The sequence below is a fragment of the Sturnus vulgaris genome, chromosome Z (assembly GCF_052056855.1).
Source record: "Sturnus vulgaris isolate bStuVul1 chromosome Z, bStuVul1.hap1, whole genome shotgun sequence".
In the NCBI taxonomy this organism is placed as follows: domain Eukaryota; kingdom Metazoa; phylum Chordata; class Aves; order Passeriformes; family Sturnidae; genus Sturnus; species Sturnus vulgaris.
This window is the reverse complement of record NC_142283.1, coordinates 58,436-82,631: the sequence shown is the minus strand read 5'-3', so window position 1 is coordinate 82,631 and position 24,196 is coordinate 58,436. Positions and strand designations below refer to the sequence as shown.

General features: G+C 40.8%; 1 protein-coding gene across 2 annotated transcripts; it reads right to left on the bottom strand.

Annotated features, from left to right (window-relative positions):
• Positions 1–341: 341 nt before the first annotated feature.
• MELK (maternal embryonic leucine zipper kinase) lies at positions 342–22,780 on the bottom strand. 2 transcript variants are annotated; one of them, XM_088156151.1, is made up of 17 exons: positions 22,656–22,780; positions 22,265–22,366; positions 21,886–21,971; positions 21,336–21,452; positions 20,670–20,813; positions 19,122–19,190; positions 17,937–18,029; positions 16,785–16,883; positions 13,789–13,857; positions 13,151–13,249; positions 12,096–12,182; positions 10,612–10,740; positions 8,704–8,929; positions 6,966–7,059; positions 6,365–6,533; positions 1,824–1,927; positions 342–701 (listed from the first exon to the last, which is right to left on the bottom strand). In XM_088156151.1, the coding sequence occupies exons 2-17, from the start codon at positions 22,326–22,328 to the stop codon at positions 524–526; spliced, it is 1,827 nt and encodes a 608-aa protein (XP_088012277.1). In that variant the 5' UTR covers positions 22,329–22,366; positions 22,656–22,780; the 3' UTR covers positions 342–523. The 2 variants fall into 2 exon arrangements, with proteins under 2 accessions (XP_088012277.1, XP_014745467.1); XM_014889981.2 differs by having other exon boundaries at positions 22,477–22,663.
• Between the last annotated feature and the right edge of the window lie 1,416 nt (positions 22,781–24,196).

Here is a 24,196-nt window from a genome sequence, read left to right as displayed (position 1 = left end):
AGGCTTCATAATGAGATAGCACAATGCTTTATATGGGATCAGTTTAAATCCTAGCACTCTTGACTTCACATTTATTGAAGCCCGTCCTATTTTGTACAACACTGAGCATATAGTGTAACTCTGGGAACCACAGCTGTGACTTAGTTAATGATCTCAATAAATCCTACTTAAGCAGAGACAGGAAGAGAATTATGCAAATTACTATTACTGTGCACCACGCACTTGATAATTGAAGACATCCCACAATAAGCTTCAGCACATAAAACCAGTACGTTTTTAACCCAGATATGTGAAAAGTATGTAAGCAAGTGAATGGCTTACAGAATTTCACTTCAGAGAAGTTGCAGTTGCAGAACATTTATTACAAACCTAATGTTAAAGGAAGCATACAGAAGGAATATGTACAAAGAGGAATGGTTAAAAACCCAAGATGACAGATTTTTCACATACAGCTGTGACTGTGAGAAAGAATTGCTTCTCTGAAAATACCTTTCTAAAACATCGTGATAAAAGACTCTGCCACTCACACTTGGCAGCTAGATAAGATGTCTTCTATCAGCCTTTTGTAGACCCAGGCATCACCTTTAAGCCGTTGTCGCCGGATACCCACTGCTTCAGGCTTAGTGAGCTGACATACTTCTAACTTAAACTCCATAGTTACTTTACCAAAATCTGACCGGGTTTGACACTTCAGGGTATAACTATAAAACAGAAGGGAAAACAGAACAATTTTGAACCATTTCATATTTGTTTTGCAATGCTACTTTAAATTAACAGAAGCACTTTAAATAAAATATACCATTGCTGTTCAGAATATTGTTAAACAGTCCACAAATTAGTCACCTGAGAGCTTTGTGAATACTGTAGTTTCAGGGCACCATCTTTATTATTATGCCCTAAGACTACTATGCAGCACCAATGTCCTACCCTGCCACAAGAACCCATTAGCCAAAGGCCCCCATCCTCAGAGCTGGAATGATTGAAGGTTCCCATGTTTTTCCTAGAAAAGAACACTCTCCTCTCTGTTGGTTGCAGCTCAGCTGGTGTGAAAATAGGGAAAACTGAATGCAGAGTTTGAACGATTACAGTGGGAGCAGGTGCTGCTGTGCAATCCAGCATCCTTCCATATTATGAGTTTGGAAATGCATCAGAGGTTGATGTATATTCTGATGTTCTACCAATACCCATCACTGAAATACTCAAGAACCTGAGAAAATGCATATTAAAAAGTGAGCACAATGGTTATTTCATGCACTGGGAGCACAGGAACTAGTCTTTCGGTTTGATCAAAAGTAAGAACCAGTCTAACCAATCACTAGAGCTTAGTGTAGCTAGTAAACGGTACAAATTCAAATAATCCACAAAAACCTGTGTGGCTTCTGCACACCTTTTAAAATGTACTGACCTCTTGCCTAAAGGCTAATGTCTTTTAAGTGCCAGGAATGAGAGTTAAAAGGTATCTACACAATTATCCAAAATTGTCCCATTTGGTCACGTGGCTATACCTAAAACAACTTTTGGTATTTAAAATTTCCCATGAGACAGGCTGATGTGAATTTTCCCTGAGTGTTACCCTACTACTATTGGTTTATATCTGCTAGTGAGAGAGCTCTGCTAAAACAGACTTTAGATAGTTTTGCACTGTGTGTGCAGGTTTTATTGTACACATTCATTTAGTGCTTTGTACACTTTCTGTAAAGATTATTTTACAATATATCAAGAAACTAACTCAAGAAACTAAGTTTAAATACTTTGCTTTATAAGGACTGGACTAGCAACCATTTAGACAAATACAAATTGAACTCGTCATATTTTACACTTACCCCTTCTGAACATACTCGACATGCTTCTTTGAAAGAACAGTGATTATTTCATGCAATAGTTCGTCTGGATTCATCAGATGAGTGGTGGTAATGTTACAGTGTGCCTAAAAGTAGTCAGCTTGTTAAAACAATTCAAGGAATAAAAAATTAAAAATCTCTCTCCTAAAACTGAAGACATTGCAAAAACCTTTCACTAAGGAAGTTTCAGAACAGCTAACCATGGTGACAAATGCTCCAACATCCCATAACTATCAGCCTGCTGTATGATCCAGAACTGGGAAATGGCCTAAAGCTGAGACAGAGGGTTTCTGATCACAAGGAACAGGGATAGCATCATGCAACTTTTAATGTATAAGGCAAAGAGGTTACTTACCACTTTTCAATTTACTGTTACAGGGGGTTTTAATCACATCTAGTATTTCATATAACAATCTTGTACACCAAGTGACCTCTTGAACAACGAGCAGATGCCCAGAGGTATTGGGAGGAAGTGTATGACAATTTTAACATACCAACATGTCCTATCTGGCTTCTGAAGTCATAGAAGCAGGGAAGAAAAGACTGAAAAAAAGCTTGAAAAATTAGCAGAAATGGAAGATGCAAAGTCAGTAGAAGAGTGCTTCTTGTGGTCCTTATTAGAATTTAAATAACTCTGACATAACTGCTGTGACACCGTCTTACCATTTTGTAACCCAGTGTCTCTAGACATGCCTCAGGAATTTTGCATATACTGTAGACAAGAGAAACTGAGGCAGGAGGCTAAAGGCATTTAGAGAAAGAATATCTAGCTTCCAGTTGGTCAGGTTCCTGTACTATTTGCACAGTCTAGACTCCTCTTTGATTGGCTGGTCAGGTTAGTAGCCCAATATCTTGTCCTAAATGTGCATGAGTCACAGACAGCTCTCAGTGTGTAGTACGTATTCCAGCAGCCAGTCAGCTGAAGGGACACATCACTGGCTTCTACAACTGCTTATACCTTGGTAAACAACTTGTCTTCTTTCAGGGTAATTATATTTTTTGAACATGTTGCCTACAAATTCAATTACAAATTTTTTCTTGCATAGCTTTCGAAGTATATAAGTTGCATTTGAGTGAAGTACACAGAATTGGTTGGAAGGGACATCTGGAGATTATGCAATCCAATCCCCTTGCCAAGGCAGGGTCTCCTAAAGCAGTTCTCACAGGAATGTAACCAGGTGGGCTTGGAATGTCTCCAGAGAGGGAGATTCCATGACCACCCTGGGCAGCTTGTTTCAGTGCACTGCTACCCTCAATGTAAAGAAGCTCTTCCTCATGTTGAGGTTGAACTTGACGTGGTTTATTTGATGGCCACTGCTCCTCATCCTTTCACTGGGCCCCTCTGAAGGGAGTCTGGCCCCATCCTTTCACACCCCTTTGAGGTATTTATACGGATTGATGAGATCCCCTCTCAGCCTTCCCTTCTTTAGACTAAACAGGCTCAGTTCCCAGTCTGTCTTTATAAGAGATGCTCCAGCCTCTTAACCGTCTTTATGGCTTTCGCTGGACCCTCTACAGAAACTCCTTGTCTTTCTTGAACTCTGGACACAGCATTCCAGATGTGGCCTCACCTGGGCAGCGCAGAGGGGCAGGGTCCCCTCCTTGACCTGTTTGCCATACTCTTCCTGATGCACTCCAGGATCCCACTGGCCCTCCTGGCCCCCAGGACATTCTGTCAGCTCATTGTCAATTTGTCATCCACCAGCACCCCTAGGTCCTTCTCCCCACAGCTGGTGTCTTGTACATCAGTCCCAATCTGTTCTGGTACTTGGGGTTATTCCTCCCCAGCTGCAGGACCTGTAGTTGCCCTTGTTGAACCTCCTTGGGTTTCTCTCTGCCCAACTTTCCAGCCTGTCAAGTTCCACTTGAATGACATCACAGCCTCCGAGTGATCAGCCAGATGCCCAGCCTCAAGACTGAGGCAAAGGGGGCATTCAGTAATTCTGCCTTCTCTGTGCCTCTCATTACCAAGACACCCATCTGATTCAACAACATTCCCACATTTTCCCTAATCTTACTTTTGCTGCTGATGTACTTGTAGAATACCTTCTTGTTTTCAGTGATATCCTTTGCCAGGCTCAATTCCAAGTGGACCTCAACCTTCCAGGTTGCATTCCTGCATATTCTCAGGAATAATGCTCCTCATCTTCCTACATGGCATGTGCCTTTTTCCATGTCTCATATCATACCATATCAATTTCTTTCTCCTATTTGAGGTTTACTAGAAGATCTCTGCTCATTCATGCAGATCTCCTGCTCCCTGTGCCTAACTTTTTTATCACAGCAATATGCAGGATTTGAGCTTGGAGGAAGGGATGCCTAAATACTGACCTCCTCTCTTGGACTCCATTTTCTTCTAGAGCTCCATCTCATGGGATTCCTCTAAGTAGATCTTTGAAGAACTTGAAGTTAAGTCTCTGGAAGTTTAGGCTTCTAGTCCTGTTACGACTCTGCTTCCACCACATAGATCCTATGTTCCATTATCTCATGGTCACTACAATGAAGGTCACTATAACCTTCACATCTTCACTCAGTCCCTCCTCATTTGTTAGTACAAGGTCCAGCAACACACTTTGCCTTGCTGGCTCTTCCAACACTAGTGTCAAAAAGCTATCTTCAATAATCTGGAGGAATTTCCCAGACTGTGAGTGCTGTGCTGTGTTGCCCCTCCAACAAGTATCAGGGTGGTTGAAGTGCCCCATGAGAACTAGGGCCTGTGATCATCAGGCCACCTTCCATCTGTCCACAGAAAGGCTCATCAATTTCCTTCTCCTGATCAGGAGGATTATAGTAAACAGCTGCAACTGTGTGACCTATTTTAACCTTTCCCTTAAAATCTCACCTATAAACTCTCAACTCATTCACCTGACCCTAGTTAGAGCTTAATACATTACAATTGATCTCTTGTATAATGAGCAATTCCACTACCTCCTCACACTGACTTGACTATCCCTGACAACATTTCAGTCACATGAACTATCCCACGATGTTCTGTCATTGCATTGAGGTCATGGCCCTGTGACCACACATAGATTTCTAGTTCTTATTTGTTCCCCACACTGTACATGTTTGTGTCCAGGCATTTCATAGAGGTAATCAAGCAATTGGGTTGCACAGAAGGGGTGTAAGAGCAACCACAACAGCCATACACACCCTCACTCTCATTTACCCTTTGATCCTTATCCTGAGAGGTAGCCAAGAAACATCTGTCACTGCACTGGTTGGTATAACCTAATCACCAGTGACCTAATCAAGGAGGAAGCAATGGCACAAGCATCGCCACTTTGAATCCCACTGCCAGTCCTTCAGTCTAAAGTCTGTCTCTCCAAATGGGTCTCCAGGGGGCTGACAAAGATTCTCTTGTCTGCTTTAGACAGGTGGATCCCTCCCATCACTGCTTAACAGGCTACAATCATTGAAGTACAACCCATTGTTATAAAAGGCAAAACCTCAATGGCACCAGCCATGAAGCCAGATGTTGATCTGCACTATGCATTTGCTTCTGGCTGTCCCCTTTTCTCTAAGTATGAGAGGATGACTTGGACACCAATGTTTTTACTTGCCTCACCAGGTATTAATAGTCTTCCTTGATCCTGTCTGTGGTTTGGCTTGCAGCATCATTTGTTACCCACATGATAAGGTAGTAGCAAGTAGGTCTCCATGCTCTTGAGAAGTTGGGGTACTCTCTCAGCAGCACCAGGGATCCTAGCACCTGGTAGGCAGCAAATTTCTTGTGACTCTTTATCAGGCTGCCAGATGGGTGTCCCTGTGCCCTTTAACAGAGAGTCGCCCACTGCAAGTATACTCAATGTTTCTTTTTATGGTAACCTTGTTTGTGGACATCTAAAAACTTTAAAGCATCATATGTGTTTTTGACATATGAATGTTCGACTGTGGAAGTTGAATTGGAGCACTCTTTCTGTGGGTCACAAGGGCACAAGGTGTCTCCTGCTCAGTGATATCTACTGTAGGTGGATAGTTCTGAAGCCACAACTATGTCCATTTCAGCCTCTCAGTTCAGCACAGCCTGAGTTGTTAACTTGTCTTGTTATTCAGTGACCTTTCACAACAGGCCACCAACCTGTGTACACTTCGTGCCTTTTTTCAGTAGAAAGAAGTCAGGCTTTTAGTGAGGGATCTCTATACAAATAACATGATTAAAAACTGGCCAGTAGGGCTCCTTTAGAACCATGATGCTTCCTTCACATTTGGTTTAGATGGGCTGTAAGCAGCAATGGCCAAACGCCTCCCTGGATCTCTTCTTCCCTGAATCCAGACTAACAGATAACTGAATGTGATAACTGAGGCAGTATCTTGCTATCAGGGATACTGTAACAGCACTTTACTGTAGAATTCAGGCAAGAGAGGTCACAGAAGCTTTCACAAAACAGTTTCTGAAGCTACTGGATGTTTTCAATCATAGTTACTAGTATGTTGTAGTAAGAAAATAATTCATGCATAATTAATATAATTAGTATTATAATTATACTTGTTCTTATGTAAGACCTCTGCAGCAACCATACCTTAAGTTTCCTTGGATAGTCTCTAGTGCATCGTTTTTTCTTGCTTGGTGTAAGCATTGTGATCACTTTATCTAGGCCTCTTTCAAAACTTCCAAATATTTTGGCTTTTCTCTTCTTTTGGCTGCTATCCACATGTGCAAGATTGAGATCTAATTCCACTGACTGACACCTGTTACACGAACAAATTAATCAGGTTTTTTCACTTAATGTTAAAAAACGTAATTATTTCAAAGATGTCACTAAAATATTACCAGACATGATAGGATAAAGAAAATGAAATCAAGTGCAACGTATTATAGAAGTTTCTGTTTGTAAGTCTGTTGAAGTTTAAACCCACAGATGTATCTACAAATTGCAGTTCTTTGGAGACCTGGAATAAGAAGGTTCCTATATTATGAAAAATACATCAAATTGAGTTACATAATTTAAAAACTTTTCTCTGCCTTCATTGTTTTCTAGTGACTGTAAAAAGAAGTTTTAGAAAGCTTTTTACCATGAGAATAAGAACAGCACCTTACTGTTATAACAGGGCTTCCAGGCAGCAGGATTAACGTAGTCCTGCTCCAAATCAGGAAATGTACACAAATATCTGGACACTTACCTTCTTTCAGGAAGACTCTCAGCTGCTGCTAATTCATCTGCATTTGTTGGGTTAGTGGGTTTCTTAATTGAGGCGACTGCAGTGAACTGACTCTCTGAAAGAAAATATCCAAACCAAACCAGGTATGTCTTTGCACAAAAGGATTTTCTTTTCTTCAGTGATGATTTCTCATTAATAATAGCTCTAACGTCAGACCCCCCTTTTCTACCTTAGATGTGTATTTTGGGAATTATAAAATATGTTTTTAATGCCGCCTCTACTCTACAAATTAAAAGTGGACTGATTTCCCCAGGGCTCTACAAATCAAAACTTAAGAGTAACCACTGTAATTCAATACTAGAAATTTAAGGATTAGAATTGCTTTCTTGTTCTGCTACAGGTCCATGAATAAACACTGAGCAATTCACTGCATTGACTAGTTGTATTCTTCAGTCATCCGCTTCCCCTATATGAAGGGTGTAATTTTATATAGTTATGGTTAATACGCAATGTATGTACTACACAGCCTAAAAAGTCAATGTCTGCAAAGCATGGTTTTAAAGGTGCAGGAGAAAGCACCAAGTGAAACAGTCAGCAATTAAGTTGTCACAACTTCAATGTTCTAAGTTTCAGCTCTCTACAGAATTGCACCTGGCTCCAGACAAACAACCTCAAATTTTCCAGTGGTTAATTCACTTTTCTATTTCCTGAGTCAAAGATCTTTCAACACATAAAAAATTTCGCTTTTTTTTGTTTTATCCTCAGAAATGTCACTAAATAAATGATCTAGAAATATTTCTACATTTCCCATTTTGTGTAGTATCTCATTTGTTTTTAGACAGATACAAATGTCAGACATTACAAGTTATCATGTAAAATCTTAAGACAAACTCATAAACCAGTACTTGTATTGCTATTCTTTATGAATGATCTCATTAAATAGCAGTATGTTCAAAATCCCTTATTCCTCAAATCAGCCTGCAAAGACTTACAGTTCTTGAACAATGCTCCTTAGCAACTGAAATGAAAAAGTTTCCAATTGCAAGAAGCCTTTGGCATTTGAAGGACAGTGTTAGCATTTACAGTATCAACACCAAAACTTTTATGGTAATCATTGAAGGAAATGGTAATGTACATATGGGATATATACACGACTAGACAGGCTGATGACTGAAAATTCTGATAACTCAGAAAAGCTGACATAATTTAGACAGATTTCTGTGGTCTATTGCATAGCTACAAGACCTACATGTTGTTAACAGAAGCATTTTCACTGCTATACTGGACTGCCTCTGTGAAAATGCTGATATGCAACCGTAAGAAATCCAGAAGTTAGATTTCTCTTGGAAGCAGCAATTAAAGCATATTCAGCTAAAAGTATGCTTTTATTTTCATTCAAGGTAATCACAAAGGAAAAATAGTGTTGAGGAACTTGCAATCTTAGCTTTCGTGGAAGACTGGAACTAGGTGCAAGCTTTAACAAACACAGTGCTTGGCTCCATGTTAGGGTGTACCAAAAGGGCCTCCCTCATGACATTTGTGAGCAGCAACGACTCCTGTAAGTAACACACAAGTAACATGCCCTAATGGATAGTTAGAACTCTTGCAGCACCCCACCAGATGTACTAGAAGAACCTGAGTGCTGCATAGTGCAAAAAAATTTAAGTGTTCCAGAAAGAGATGTATTGGATGAGAAAATATTGTGCTCATATTTGAGTTTCATTGATTCCCAAGCTTTCATTAGTTACATTCTACATACCTTTGAAAGCAGGTGCCCTAAGGGGAACAGCTTGTACCTGTGTCTCAATCTGACTCTTTGCAAAAGGCGTCTTAGGAGCAGGAAGTGCAAAGGGCATTTCATTTTTTAAAGCTGACACTTTCTCAGCATTCTCTTTGCTTTTATGCTTCTTCGATGCTACTTTTCTTGTCACTGGAGTTGACAGTGTGAATTCTGTATCCTCCAGTTGGGCATCGGGTCTCGAATGCTGCAAGAAATGTAACGAAAAGGAAAAAGCCATCCTTTGCTGTATTCTGATGACATTCAGGAACACTATAGACAAGGGAATTCTGAAGCAGGGTAAAAATACCATATAATGTTTGACTATAGAGCAATAGTTTAAAACTCTTGAATACTTCTGATTCCCTCTACAACTTGCTCATAAGGTTTGCGAGTAATTTGCCACTTCTTTACCAGCTCTTCTAAATTCTTTAGCTTTCACTTTTAAGGCTATTCCTCTTCAGCTAACCTAAGCACAGCTAGGAATTTCCATTTGGTTTAATTGCAAAATTTTAATTGCTTCATTTTATTTTCTTGTCCAATACAGACAGGCTGCACTTCTTCAGAGACTTGTGCAGCTCTAGCCTAGGTCTGAGACCATATTTGTTGTGCCCTATTTTTTCCCGTTAGTTTTAAAATCCTTATTTACTCATTTTCTAGATGATCAAAGCTCAAGTTTTAGTCAAATTACCTACAGCTGGAGGAAGGCACAATGTATGTTCAGCTACATACTTAAAACACTTCTTTACTCCATTTCTAACTTCACTAGGTTAGGGTCTACCAAACATTTACATATCCAATAATTTTTACGTACAACAAAAATAAGATCTTTTGGATTAAGAACACTGTATCAAACACTTGCTTTGTTCCACGAGTATTTATACTAAATTTTTCTAATGGAGATTCTTCAAACAGTAAAGCTGTATCTGTAAATTCCATACATACAAATGCCCATGGCACTTCACTGTAGTTTGGCATATCTTTGCACATCACAGTTTTTTCAGACTGAAAATAAATATTCAGTTGAGATTCCACTGCACAATTAAAAGCAAGATTTCATCAGAAAAAACTGCAATTAAAGTCTAAATCCAATTTCTTTCTAAGTTCCTAACAATGGAAGTTCCCATGATGGCAACCTAACTTTTAGGCAAGAAACAGAAATGCCCCTAAGATATACAAGCCTCCTATATAGAATCCCAATCATCAGAAAAACATTTCCTTTACTCAAGAGTAAACAGCGTCCTCACTAGGATTATGTTCTCAAGTGAAACAGATCAGAAAGGGATGACTCGAATTTGATCACCAGCTCCCACAGTGCCTATGTTGTCTCAGAGAACCCCACCCAAGTGATATATCATGAGGTATCAAAAGATTTTCCTTATCAAATGCAACCTTCAAGGTAGAAAAAACCAGACAAGCATAGAGTGTTGTTAGTCATCACAGAACAAGATCTGGAATTACCCAAGCCAGAAAACAGGGGATTTGAGCCCATTAACAAGGAGGGATTCTGTACGGCACTTGATGCATCAAATCTTCCCAGATTGCTATTCCAGTAAAGCCAATCCATAGAAGCAGCCCAGCTTGCTAAATCATGTTAATGAGAAGACTGAACTCTTTAATGCACAAGACTTTGGCTGACTATGTACTTCACAGAATATTCTGAGTAGGAAAGGACCCTCAAAGATCATCAAGTCCAACTCTTAAGTGAATGGGCCAGACGAGGATCAAAACTACCTTGGCGTTATTAGCACCATGCTCTAACCAGTTGAGCTAAACTCTGGCTCCTGCTCTCTTCCTTATATTTAGAGCACCACAATGTTCTCCAGGCAGAGCTTTGTCAGTGCAAAGCAGGATTTTAAGCAAGATGCTGTCTTATTGAATCAAGTTTACCTCAAGGCCTGTCGCCATCATGGTACTGGCACGCTCTGTTAGACATGGAAACCTTAAACGAACACGCTTGCCACGAGCCTTCTTGGATAGAAGCAAGAGGTATGTTGCTGACATGTGGTCATATTTCCACTGTGAGGTCAAGGAGAAAGAAAGAAAAAGTATTTTAATCTCCTGTTTGGAAATATTGCAAGTACAAATCAAGCTCAGCCTTCTGAGTATTTCTATGTTTCTAAAAGCTTTTCTACCTGATATGCGACCCTAATTACACATTAAGAGTAATTTCATTCTTCAAGTAATTAGCATTACATGCCTGAGATCAAGAAAAAGGCACTTTGTTGGTTGCTCTTGGCAAGTTAGTTTGTAGTTCATGCAGTAGCATGGAAATGCTGGAGTAAAGAGCTATATACTGAAGTGAATGCAAGGCTAATAATTTGGTTTGTCCAATACTTCAGGCAGAGTATAAATTTATTGGAAGTAACTCCTGCCCATTCGTTCCTAAGTGCCAACTTTTTGCATGATTTTCAGCAACTCTGAGTGTGTGAGAAACATAGACACCACTTTTAATAGGTTTGCAGCATAGCGCAGTTAGTTTAAATAACTTACAAGGCATTAGAAGTCTTCCCATAAAGGACTATGCAAATGTTACAAACTTATTTGGAAGAACTTTCCCCTCTGTAGACAGGTTATTCTGATTATTTGCTGTAACTAAAGAATAAGGAGAATTAACTCCACAAATCTATTTTAAGTATTACACACATTTTAAAAGTCTGTTTCTGCTACAGTTATGCGGAAAACCCAAGTGTTTTAAAAAACCCAAAACTATTGTCACTGCTAAAAAGTACAAAGATGTGGAAAATGCAGTTTTAATGAAGAATTCTCAGATTCAGGTAAAAGCTGCAGTACACATCATGCTTTAACTATTTTCAACAGCCTGCAATATTATTGCTAACATTTGCACAATTCTTCTCAAAGTAATTAGTTCAACTTTTGTCATTTGCAGTCAAAAATTACTAAACATACTCAGTATTTTTAAAAACTTGCGAATAGTAACTGAAAAGGCCCCTGTATTTTGTAGATTGCCTGGGTGTTGTTCTGATATTTTTATCTTTTTTTCTGTTCCTACTCTTTATTGAACAATTTCAAAGCAAATGGTATCTGTTGTTCAACTATAAATGTCTACAAATCTATTCTGACTTTCAGAGATTCAGAAGTATTTTACCACAGTGGGAAATAACAGTAGGATTTAGTAAACATAAAGATCACAATTACAGGAGAAAAAAAAAATAAACAAATTTGTACTTCTGAACCAGTAGCTTGTAGTTACAGCAAAGTTCTAGCTAGAGTTCTGCAAGGGCTCCTTAAATCTGAAATGCATGTAAAATGTCATACTTTGGAATATATAAGTATTGGTCTGATAACACAGTACATTTATTTACTCTATTACAGTATTTAATTACTGTAAATTACTGACATAAACTTCTTACCTCTGTTATTACTTGCAATATAGTCTCCCTGCTCTGCTCATGAAACACAGAAAGCTCTGTTACGCAGTCCTCATCAAGATGTCCCAGCTGCAAGAACACAGTGGATATTGAAATGTGAGGTTTTCCATTTGCCCCGTAATGCATATCTCACAGTGACACTGTTGTGAAACCCAGTGGGCAGAGTCAATAGTCAATGATGATTTTAGACCTTGTATTTCAAATGTTTAGCATCACAGCTAAACATTGTAGGAACAGACTGAAAAAGTCATACAATTTCAACAACTTCACAGTCTGGATCCTCCCAGGTGAGAGCTAATAAATTCCAATAAGCCAACCAAAAGCAGATAAAATTTTTACTAGAACGGAAGCTATGCTTTCCTCTACCTGTAACCATCCAAAGGTACAAGCCAGGCCCGTGTCTACCAAAGCCAGCTTGCACTCATGGTGCCATCATAGTCAAAGCGCTCTTTACCTGGGGTAACAGTGCCATCTAGTGGCACCGGGAAGCATTGGCTGTCAACATGCAGGAACTTCTCAGCACTTTCTGCTGACAGCCAGATTATTTTGTTTTTTTCCTCTCCATACTTCCTTCATCTCTCACACAAGTAAAAGAAGTGACAGAGAGACAGCATGAATAATCTTTCAATGAAATTTCAATTTTTATTCAAATTTTCGTTGAGGAAAACATACAAGATAAACCATAACCACATCTAGCATATCCTTTCAGAATATTTGTGTTTTCCACATTAAACAAAGTAGTGATCAAGCAGCCTAGAGAAGAAGCTGTTCATTCACATGTGGAAATACTTCACTTTTTGTTGAGAATTCAGTTATTCTGCAGATTCAGCTGCAGAATATGATGAAAACACATCTGAAATTTCTCCTCAAGAGAAATCATGAACAAGTAATAATTAATAAAAGAATCAGAAAAGAAACACAACCATCTCAAAGTTCATCTTATATCAAATAATTTCATACCACACACTATGAGGATGGTCGTAAGGCAGCAAATATTACATGAAATGCTTTAGTATCTATCTGATCAGAGTACTTACTGGGTATTTACTTTGCCATTGAACAGCATCAGAAAAACCTTGCATGAGCCAAGGGTGACTTAACAAGTGTTGGACTGTAATCCGCTTCTTTGGGTCGACCTGGTGGGCCATAAAAATCAAAGTGATACTCAAATTGTGGAGAAAAAATGAAGAAACAATTAATCATCTACACAGAAGGTTAAGGTGGTTAGGGACAAAACCAGAAACCAATATTGTTTCAGAGCTTCACCAAAAAGAAGCTCACATGCAAAGATCTTAGCTGTGAAGAGCAAGTATAGAACCTACACTTACAATAGATCTCCCAGGGATATGCAGCATGGGCTAGATTCCTTAGGTGTAGCCCAAATGTTTATTTAGGCTACAAAACAGCTCATTTTTATAGCACATGCAGAACAACCAAACGCATGCTGTTTGAAGACTTTGTTCAATCATGTAAACTTCACTAATTATTTTTGTAATCCAACATTTTGCCCAAAGATTTTTTTGGCTGAAGGCAATGGTAATCTTTTCTTCATAAATTTGCAAGAATTAAACTTCTTTTTAAATACAGACTGTTTTTAAAATATTTCACTGATGTAATGTTTTGAACAAATTCAACAGTACTTAATACATCTATTGAACAGAAACAATACCTTTACCTGCAGCATTTGGTCAAGGAGCCGTGTACTGCTAGGAGAGAGCCAGTTCGGAGTACTGTATTTTCCTCTCTGCAAAAAAAGAAAAGGATTTAGAACTAACACAGAACTTCAAAAGGAGCTACTAAATTGCTTGGACAATAGTGACATCTGCACTTTGTAAGGAAAAAAAAATAAAGAGCAGGAAGATGTGAACTTAGTTTAAAGAATGACTTGCATAAATGTCATGGCAGTACTAAAACCTTACTGAAGTAGCATTAGTAAGGAAAACGCCTTGTTTGAATCACCAGCTGCAGTTTTCATCCACTCTGCTTGTGTGACGCTTCCATCTCTGCCCACTTTTGCAGCTAACCTGCTTCTTTCTCTATTGCCTTGGTTCATCATATCAACTCAGTACTTAACTTCTAGAAGTGCAAACATACTGGATTATGAATGACTAATATTAGCACTTTGCAATGTGAAGATGCTATGAAATCACTACTTTTCAGACATTAAAAGTACACCCATCTTCAGTATTAGAGATATTCTTTTCTGAACAGGTTACATCCAATGCCAAACTTTCAATCTCATAAAATAGACAGGAGAAAGGTTACAGATCAAGCAAGATTTTTTTCCAAATACAATTATTTACTGTTGTTTTTCTTTAATTTTTGATTAGAAGAAATTGAAAACAACTCCCAGATGTGAGGTGTAACAGTAGATAGAAACCAAACCAAATTCATCACTGAGAAAAATTTATTTCTGAATGAATATTGAGACAAAAATAAAAATTGGAAAAAGTCATTGTCAAGTAATGTAACTATCATTTTGTAATGACAGTTTTGTTTCTACAGACAAATGGCTTAATACCATAACAGATGCTATTATATGCAGCTGCATTTCTAAGCACAGTATATATTGTGTTGACATCACAGATTAAAGGCTTTCAACTACATCTTTACAGACACTACTGCTAAGTTATTTAGAAATAGTTCTCTAGGCTGTTTTACAACACAGCTTTAATATGAAACTAAAAAACACATGTAATCTACATTTTGTTCTTAGTATATCACTACAGAACAAAGAACAATTCTCATCTATTGTCGGCAATCTACTGTGGGCAATACTGGGTGGTAAATAGGTTGTGGTATCTGCCATGTGCAAAAGGCCATACCAGAAGTAACTTTTTTTTTTTTACAGTAGTTACGCCACAGCTTAATTTTTCTAGCCCAAAAGTAAAGCCACTGATTCACAAATGAAGAGATGTGGAACATTCCAGGGAATTAACAATGTATGTAAGCCATATGATTTTAATTAAATTCAAGTAGCAGATTTGACATAGAGCAACAGGTTTGAGACGAGATTACAATAAATTTCTGGATTTAAAATGTGTGAAACTAAATTCCACAATAGTGGGTGTCCTCATTTAAAACAATTTTCTATTCACAACCACATAAAAGTAAAACAACTTCAGAGTGGAAATAGCAAGTATGCATCTTAACACTTGTGAGCTGATTAGTTTTTGACTGCTCCGAGACTAAGCTTTAAAACCTCATTTGTTGTTTCAGCTCACTTCAACACATTCCACTGGCAGACACTGCATTGCTCCAAACTCAGTTCATAGTTCTTGTTCATGCTGGACAATGGTAACTACACAGAATCATTTTTTGTAGTCTTAATTAAGGTCTCCATTTCACATCTGAGTTCTCTGCTCAGTGAATGCCTTAAGCATTTGGATCATTTACCAGGTTCTGCATCCTGGTGTAATGAGCACGAAAAAGGGTTTTGCCATCCTATGATGGCATGCTTACAAGTGGACACATTCTCAATGTCTACCTTGTGGGTAGATAACACAGTTGACACCACAAGCAGAGAGGGAAAAGCAGCTCAAGTCTATTAACAACCCAGCTGTTTCCACTTCATAACAATTTTACTGAGAAACTGGAAGTGCCTGCTAGCATTGTTTGGACAACACTCCTAATCATATGGTTTTGTTTAGGTAGTCTTGTAAATAGCAGGGAGTTGGACTTGATGATCCTTTTTGCTCTCTTCCAACTCAAGATATTCTATGATATGAGTTGGGAAGTCATGTAATTTTAATGGCATCTCGTCTGAACACTTTACACACCTTTACACAATCACTTTGTAAATGGTCTTTGCTTATTTTCTCCCTTTTAAAATTTATTTAAAGTTCTCTCTGACAACTCAAACTAAGCTTCCTAGAAATCTTCTGTCAAGGTACTCAAGCGTACTCCAATTCCAGATTAAAAATCCACAATCTTTGATGAAATAATCAAGTGCTTTATAGAACTCAGACTGTTATGCACCCTGAAAACATTTCCTGTGCATTTCCTAGTGTCAGTTGCCCCTGCCAAAGTAGCCCTTGAATACTCTCAAGAAGGATTTTTTGGTGTTTTTCTAGCCGTAACAGACTCTTGGTGAGAGGAGAATGAGGCAGATGAATCCAAAGCCATTACTCTACACTGCCGTTCATCATCCCACTCAGAGCAAGCTTTATCAACAGATTTTTAAGGCAGCTCAGAAGTGGCTGGCAGAGGTGCATGTGTGATGAAGAACAACAGCGGTTTAGCCACATCAAGAGTTTACAGGGAAAGAACCAATGACTTAATTATACCATTTACTATTTATTCAACTCTTTTTGGAGAAGGAAAGTATGCAGCAGGTGCAAAATCCTGCTTTTCCTAGACATGAGAATGGCTGACATTCAAGAAGAGTATTTTTAGGGAGAAGAAAGATAAACACTCAGATACAGAAGTCCAGCCCACTCGCAAGAAAATGCTTTTCCTGAAACTCACTTTTCTACTGTATCATGGGACCAAGCTAGAGTACTGCACCGGCTGAGGGAAAACAGAAACAAATCCACAAAGACTGATCAAAAGAAAAGCAAAGCTTAACAAAATTCAGTAGATAAGCCTTTTTTTCTCAAACCAGAAAGCAAAAATCTCCCATAATGTTTAATAATTCCTGTTTCTCATGTTTCTATTATCATCAATACCTACCATGATCTTCCTGTAGACAGCCATGACATTATCATCATCAAAGGGGAGAAAGCCACACAGCAGAGCATACAGCAGTACTCCCATACTCCAAATATCTGCCTAAAAAATAAAAGTGAGAATTCACAAACTTCATCTGTCTAAAATGGCTAAGAGACTGATCACATTGTCTGCTTTCGGCAAAGCCCATATGCAACTTGTGGAAAGTAGGTTCCTTAATGCTGGACAGGACAATTACAGTCTAAGTGAAAACACACAATTTTCAATTCACTGAAACTAGAGCATTAGTAAAATCATTACCCTTTTCCTTAGATTGCCAAATTGCTGCATTATTTTCTACTTACAAGAATTTCACTTACGAAAAGGAAATCAAATTCATCTGAAGGGATTTTTACTCAAAAGTACTAGTGATTATGACAACTGTCAGTACAGTTACAGTCAGCTTTAAAGCCCCACTGTTTCTTCTCTGTATAGACACGACAAGGTCTACGTGCCTCATACTGCAATTCCCACTTCAATCATAATGATACAAGTTTGAAAAGCACTGACTTTGTGGAAAACAAACAAAAAAAAAAAAGCAAGACTTAGAGGCCAGGGACAGTGGCGCAAAGGAGGTAAAGGACAAAAGACTGACTCCATCCAAGAGCACAGATACTTAGGAAGTTTGAGGAGATTGAAATTGCAGCATTTTGAATGGGTTGGCAAGGGCATGCAGCAGATCCCAATGCTTTGTACATAGAATCAAAGCTGGAAAAATGCCACTTTGTTCTCTTTAATTTTACTACACTGCACAGTACAAAGAACAAGTTTTCATACAAGACTTCAAAGGCAAAGTACACAAGATACTGAGACTGCACAGAAATTTGCAACAAGACTTGGATAATTAACAGAGCAAATTGCTGCTTGGAATAATGCGGTAAAAGGCAGTTATTTTTTTGTAGAGCAACACCTGAGGACTGTGAAGGATTAGTCAGAGATGAAGAAGACAGGTGCAGCATCTGTGGTCAGGAGCTAATCCAGGCTGTGACTGCTCTCAGTCTCGGAGCTTCTGAGAGCCACTGAGGCAACGTCACATTGAAGAAAGACACCAAAGGAGTATATCTGAATCTCACCACAGGGAAAAAACCCACCCTAACCCACAATTGTATCATCTACCTCTGAGCCAATGTATGCTTTGCCCTGAATCAGCTCTGGTGCTGCATAAGCTGGGCTTCCACAGCAGGTGTTCAGATGGTAATCAAGGCCACCCTAGAACAAGACAAAACTAATGACAAAGCAGTATTGGCTCTAACACAAATGGTGTCTTCGAGCAACAACATATTAGAGGCCTCAGAGGCTTCACTTTCCAATGCTGTGTATATACAATCACCGATAATTTTACTTTGGTATAATATATGCCTTCACCACGCAAAAACTGTCCAAGTCCAAAAGAATCCTATAAATGTTCAGGTCCCAAGCTGCTCCTTCACATGTTATCCCAGCAGCCTTTTCTGCAGCTCCTCCTGTGATAGGAACACTTTCCTTTGTGACCAGAAAGAAAAAAGATGGAACTTGGGAATCAGTAATCGAAGTGTTACTGGGCATGAGGCCGCTTGGATATTTATAAAAATATTAAGGCAATAACTTCATAAAGAGCACTAAAATGCTTTCATATTAAAAACATGTTATTCCTTAGTCTGGGCTTTGTTCTAAGTAGATCACAGTGAGATGTAATTGTTCCACCAAGATGGTGGTCTAATACTCCCAATTTCCGCAAGGTGCTTTAACTTGACGCAGCTAAACAATCAGAAGACTTTGGATCAGTAAGATCCTCCCATTAAATTCCTTATTCCCAGCATCCATCTCATATTTGAGGATGACAAACAGAGCAGCAATGTAGAAACCAACTTTAAACTTGTTAAACAACTCAGTACAACCATGTGGATCCAGAAGCTTTGTAAAGGTACGGGGAATCTATTTGATTTGATCCACCATGTCCACGCATAGAGAAATCCTATGAAAATGACACATGCCATTGAAATTATTGGGGGTAAATGGACAGCAACACAAGCTTTACAGTACAAGCCTCTGTGGGAGTAGATACTCTACACACAAGGTAATCTGTGTCTTATATTGTGATAAAAAAATCAAGTGTAAGAAGAGAAAAACTGATATTCTGCCCAGAAAATGTAAAACTGTCTCACACTTAATGCCCTACCAAGCAATTAGCAGTGGGACAACTACACCAACAGCTTGAATTCACGGCAAGGCTCTGCACTGCACCCTGAAGTCACGCCTGCAATTTTTATGTGTGCACTGTAGCTGATTAAACTCTGCTATGAGAGCAACTGACACCCTTACCTTTGGCTTTGCACAAAGTCCAAAGTCTATCAGCTTCAGATTATGCTCTTCATCAATCAGCAAATTTTCCTAGTAAAAGAGAAAGTGCTAATGAATTCTTACATAACGCCAGGTATCCAAGAAACCACATTTTCTTTCAGCCTATTTCTTCTTGCCATTACCAGCCATAATTTACTTAAAGCTCTCCTCTGAAGATTTTGGCCTGTTGCTATATATCCTATATTCCAGATAGGGAATACAAGCTCCTATCTGCTCAGAAAGGCTTAGGGGGCTGCTAGACAGAAAGCAAAAACTGTTAGGCAGCAGCTTACCCTGGCAGAAAACGTAGCCAGTGATATGACAGATGGTGTGAAAAGAAGCAGAGCTGGCAAAGTGGGGGAAGCCACCACAGTGAGAACAGCACATTCAGTTTCTGCCCACCCTCAAGCACAAGGAAGGACACCAAACTGAGGTAAGCTCCATGGATGGACACTAGCCTGTCCAGGGTGCTGGAGCACTTTCTCCATGAGGAGAGGCTGAGGGAGAGATGGCTTTTCAGCCTGCAACTTCAGTGGAGACCTCATGGCAGCCTTTTAATTCCTACAAAGGGGGCATAGAGATAGTGCTAGCCTCTCCACAGAAGCATATGGTGGGATGACAGTCAACAAGCATCAGGAGATATTCAAACTGGTACTAAGAAAAAGACTTTCTCATAAAAAAGGAAGTAAAGAGCTTAACAGGTTTTCCAGCAACATTATGGTGCCTCACCCTAGGGAGAGGTCCAAGATGTGACTGGATGAAGAAGTTTGTCTGAAACTGTATTAAACAGGAGATAAAAGCAGAAGTCACTAGAAGTCCCTTCCCAACCAAGTTATCTCACAATCCTATGAATCCATCAGGTCTCCAGCTGAAATCCAAATCCTTCCAAGAGGGACACAGAAGGCTTTGCTTGGAGAGAAGTTCTTTGGAGATAAGGATTTTATGAACCATCTAGTAAATTGCTTGAACCCTAAGAATTGCTTTTCTCAGTTACCATAGTCTCTGAACATTCAGACTTCTAACCCCTTCTAGGAGAAATGGTCTCAAGGCTTCCATTCCCTAAACCCATGCTTAATTCTTGTGGTGACAGCAAAGCCACAGGATCAATCTTGTGGCAAATCCCTCCTCCTGCCCTGTCCTCACTTGTTTACATTGTGGGAGTCACATTTTCCTTTGATTGTCAGAACAGAGCAGTTTGCACAATAGAGAGGAACCATAACAACTCTCCCTAGGTACAAGCTGGAATAAAGGGGATAGCAAAAATGCCTAACGAACAGTCAGAATCAAATCTGTGTCTGCTCCACTCTCAGCTGAAGTGCACTATTCTGCTTCTCTTCCGGAGGAAGCTTCTTCCTCAGATACAGCTACATCCAGCTCAGTTGAGGAGCAAAGCAGTAAGTAGAAATAACGCTTTCAGCAAATGTTAACTAAAGAGCTCTAAGCACAGCACATAGAGAAGACAACTCACAACAGCTCCATTAAGAGAAATAAAATATTTTTTGTGCAAATCTGATTACTGTTCAGACTTACTGGTTTGAGATCCCTGTGGGCATATCCCTGACTGTGCACATAAGCAATTGCTGAAACAATCTGCCGAAAAAATATGCGAGCTTCCTCCTCTGAAAGGTGGTCCTTAGAAATGATGTAATCAAACAGCTCTCCTCCAGGACAGTACTGCATGAAAGCAGGAAAAAAAGAATACAGTTGGGACACAGTCATGAAATGTCAGTGTGAACAAGGGCACTGGACAGTAAGGCACTCCTCTCTTTCCTTCCTCTGCTTAATCTCAGCAGCACTCACGCATGTCCCAGACCAGTGTGCAATACATCCAACAAGCCCAAGAGCCCAACTCTTGCCCAATGCTTGTCACAGCCATATCACACTACCAGCAAAGGTGACAGAAACTGCCCAACATGTGACAACTCGGTGGCATTTCTCGGGTCTCACATATCCTGCTGGTGCTGTTTTTTGGAGTGAGAGGTGGGAATTAAAGTCAGTTTTCTTACTGCAAACAGTGAAAAGTGAGTTTTACAATGAGACAGAACACACTGTCAGCTTCATTTTTAAACTACAGCACCTTGGACACACTCATAATTGAGAACATTTTCTAAGAAACGTCTCATTTGCACTCTGCTACCACCTACTGCTACAGCTAAACCCAGAGATCTTTCCCATAGCAGAAACACCATTCCTTACCTCTAAAACCATGAATATTTTCTTGGGTGTTTCAATCACATGATACAACCGACAAATGTGCTGGTGACTCAAGTCCTTCATGGCATCGATTTCTAATTTAACACGAGGCAAGTCATCCTAAAAGATCACAACAGCAAGGTATGAAATTGCCAAGTAGTTTGACAGCCTATATATCACAGTAAGCCTGCATATGAGAACTGCTCAAACTCAAACCAGCACTAGCTCTGTCACTTGCTCACCGGCCCTTCTCACACTGGTCAGTGAAACCCAAAGGGATAGATGTACAATGCTACTACTCTCATCAGCACTCCACTTGACTTATAATACTTTATTTAGTTATTTAATATTTAAACCTGTAACTGTCTCAGTTTTACAGGCAGAGAACATTGCCCTCTCCACATGAGGGCACAGGATCTGTGGTGCCATTAAAATTAAAATTCTTTCAACTCTACAGCATCTACCACTAGCCCACAGCAATAGGTAACACCCATGCTCCTGAGGACTCCACAGGAACAGCACATTACCAGTTCTGAAGTATCATTTAGATTACCTGTAAAGCAAGCTTGTCCATGATTTTTATTGCAACTTTTTCACCAGTGAGACGATGTCGTGCAAGTTTTACCTTTGCAAACCCACCTGGAATTGGAAATAGATATGCATAAAGCTCTGCATGGTGACAAGCTTTCTCACCAAGATCTCAGTCGCCTTGAAGCAAATACAATATGAACAGCATATAGCACCATTGCTAGAGGAAAAAGCAATTGTTGCCTCCACCTTCCAGTTACACTTCCACAGCTGTGTCCCGCAAAATACACGGAGAAAACATGACCCGCATGACTTACTCTGAAGTAACAGTTAATCTCTCAGCTAAACATCGAGGTGAATGGACACATCACACACGCTTGTTTGCATTCGCAGACTGAGCCCACCTGTGCCGATTGTTCCGTGTAATTCATAGTACTTGAGAATTTCCTCATAGTCATCTCCGGCCATTCTGCGACCCGCAGGACACAGACAGCTCTTCTCAGCACCTGCAAAGGGAGACAGCAGATTGCGCTCATGCTTTCGGGCACAGGAAGCGACTCAGCAGCAGCCCGACTCAGCAGCAGGGGAGGGCGGAGTGGCTGCTGATCCCACGGACCTGTCACGGCTGCCCGGCGACAGGCGCAGGATCGCTGCGGTCTCGAGTTAAAGCGGTTAGAAGACCTTCGAGTCCCACTCCGTTTCTTGGGGCGCTGCCGACAGGAGTCCCCCCACCCCGAGTGCTACCCCGTCCCGAGGCAGGGACTCCACAGCGGAGCAGCCTACAGAATCCGTTACCGTTCAAATGCCCCGCTTCCGGCCGCCGGGATCGAAAAGCCAATCTACGTGCGCCGCCAAACCGGAACGGGCGGGGCAGGTACGGACATGCGGGAGGAGTGAGACAGGAAGTGGACGTTGCTGGAGTGGGAAGGCGTCTGCTGCCAGCTGGCTGCTAACGGGGGCGGTCTCAGCCGTGACCAGTCGCTACGGAGACAGAAAACAGCGTCTGCCTCTAGCAGAAAGCGCGTAGCCAGGGCAGCGGTCGGGACTGGAGCGGGGTGTGCGTCGCAGCGACTGACGCCAGGCAGAAGATGGCGGCCGGGGCCGTTGCTCCGGAGAGGTGGTTGCGTCCCGCCGCTCCCTGCGGGCTTTCCCCTCAGAGCCCCGGCCGGCCGGGGCCATTCCCAGCACCACCCCTGGGCCTCAGGGGGCCGGCCCGCCCGAGGCACGGTGTCTCTTCGGGCCTGAGCAGCGCGGGATGGGCAGGAGTCTCCATTGTGAGGCATATGTTTAGATGACCATTAATAGATAATAAGTTCATTAATGCATTATTGCGGCTTTGCTCTGTACACGTGAAGAAACACAATACAGTCTCTATCTCCGTCTCCAGCTGTTTAAAGAGGCAGGAAACGTGAGGGGGAGAGAGTGAGAAATACGAGCGGAATAAGCAGGAAACATGAGGGAGAAAGTGTGAGAAACATCTCGGAAAAGAGTGGAAAACATGAGGGGAAAAATGACAGGACATCTGAGGAGAAAAGGGCAAGAAAACAGTATGGGGAAAGTGCAAGAAGTGTGTGGAGGAGTAGTATGGCAGATATGAGGGGAGAAGGGCAGGAAACATGTTGGGAAAATAGACTTGCAAAATCATCAACTTTTATCAAAATGTCCACAGTGAAACCATCCTGTGTGGTTCCCTCAGGACTCTGCACAGGCTCAGGGCCAGCCATATTTCCAGGGACTAGCCTGGCCCTGGCAATGGGGTGCTAAACCTCTGTTCATCCCTGTGCTACCATGCAGAGCCACTGAACAGCCTGGAGTCCAGAGCCTGGAATGCTCTCCTGGAGTAGGATGGCTGTTGCTAGTAAAAGGCTCACTGCTTGCTGAGAGCATCTGGCAAGGCAAGACTTGGACTGGCATGTGGCTGTGCAGGCAAAATGCCTGTGCCTCTCAAGGGGCAGGATTAGAGAGCCCCTTTTCTGTAGAAGTACATAATCTTGGTCTCTCAGGACAGGTTTTTGTTGCTTCCCCCTTCTCCTTAAGACAGGCCCTGGACACTGTAGACTTTCTCTAGGGACAGATCTTAGTTAATGTAGTCCTTCTGCTCTTCCTCCTCCTTCATAAAGGTTCCATGCTTGATCTTGGCAGTAACAGGATTGATAATTCCAACTGTCCCTGCCCACTGCCTGCTGTGGGCATGGGCTTCCAACAAGCAAGCTGAAGGACTGGGTAAGCAGGGGGGGCTGTGCACTGGAGCTGCCTGGCTCTCTGCCCCTGCACTTGTCACCTGCTCACTGAAGGCCAGAGAAGCTGTTGTTTTTGCTGCCTCTTGTGCCTCAGCA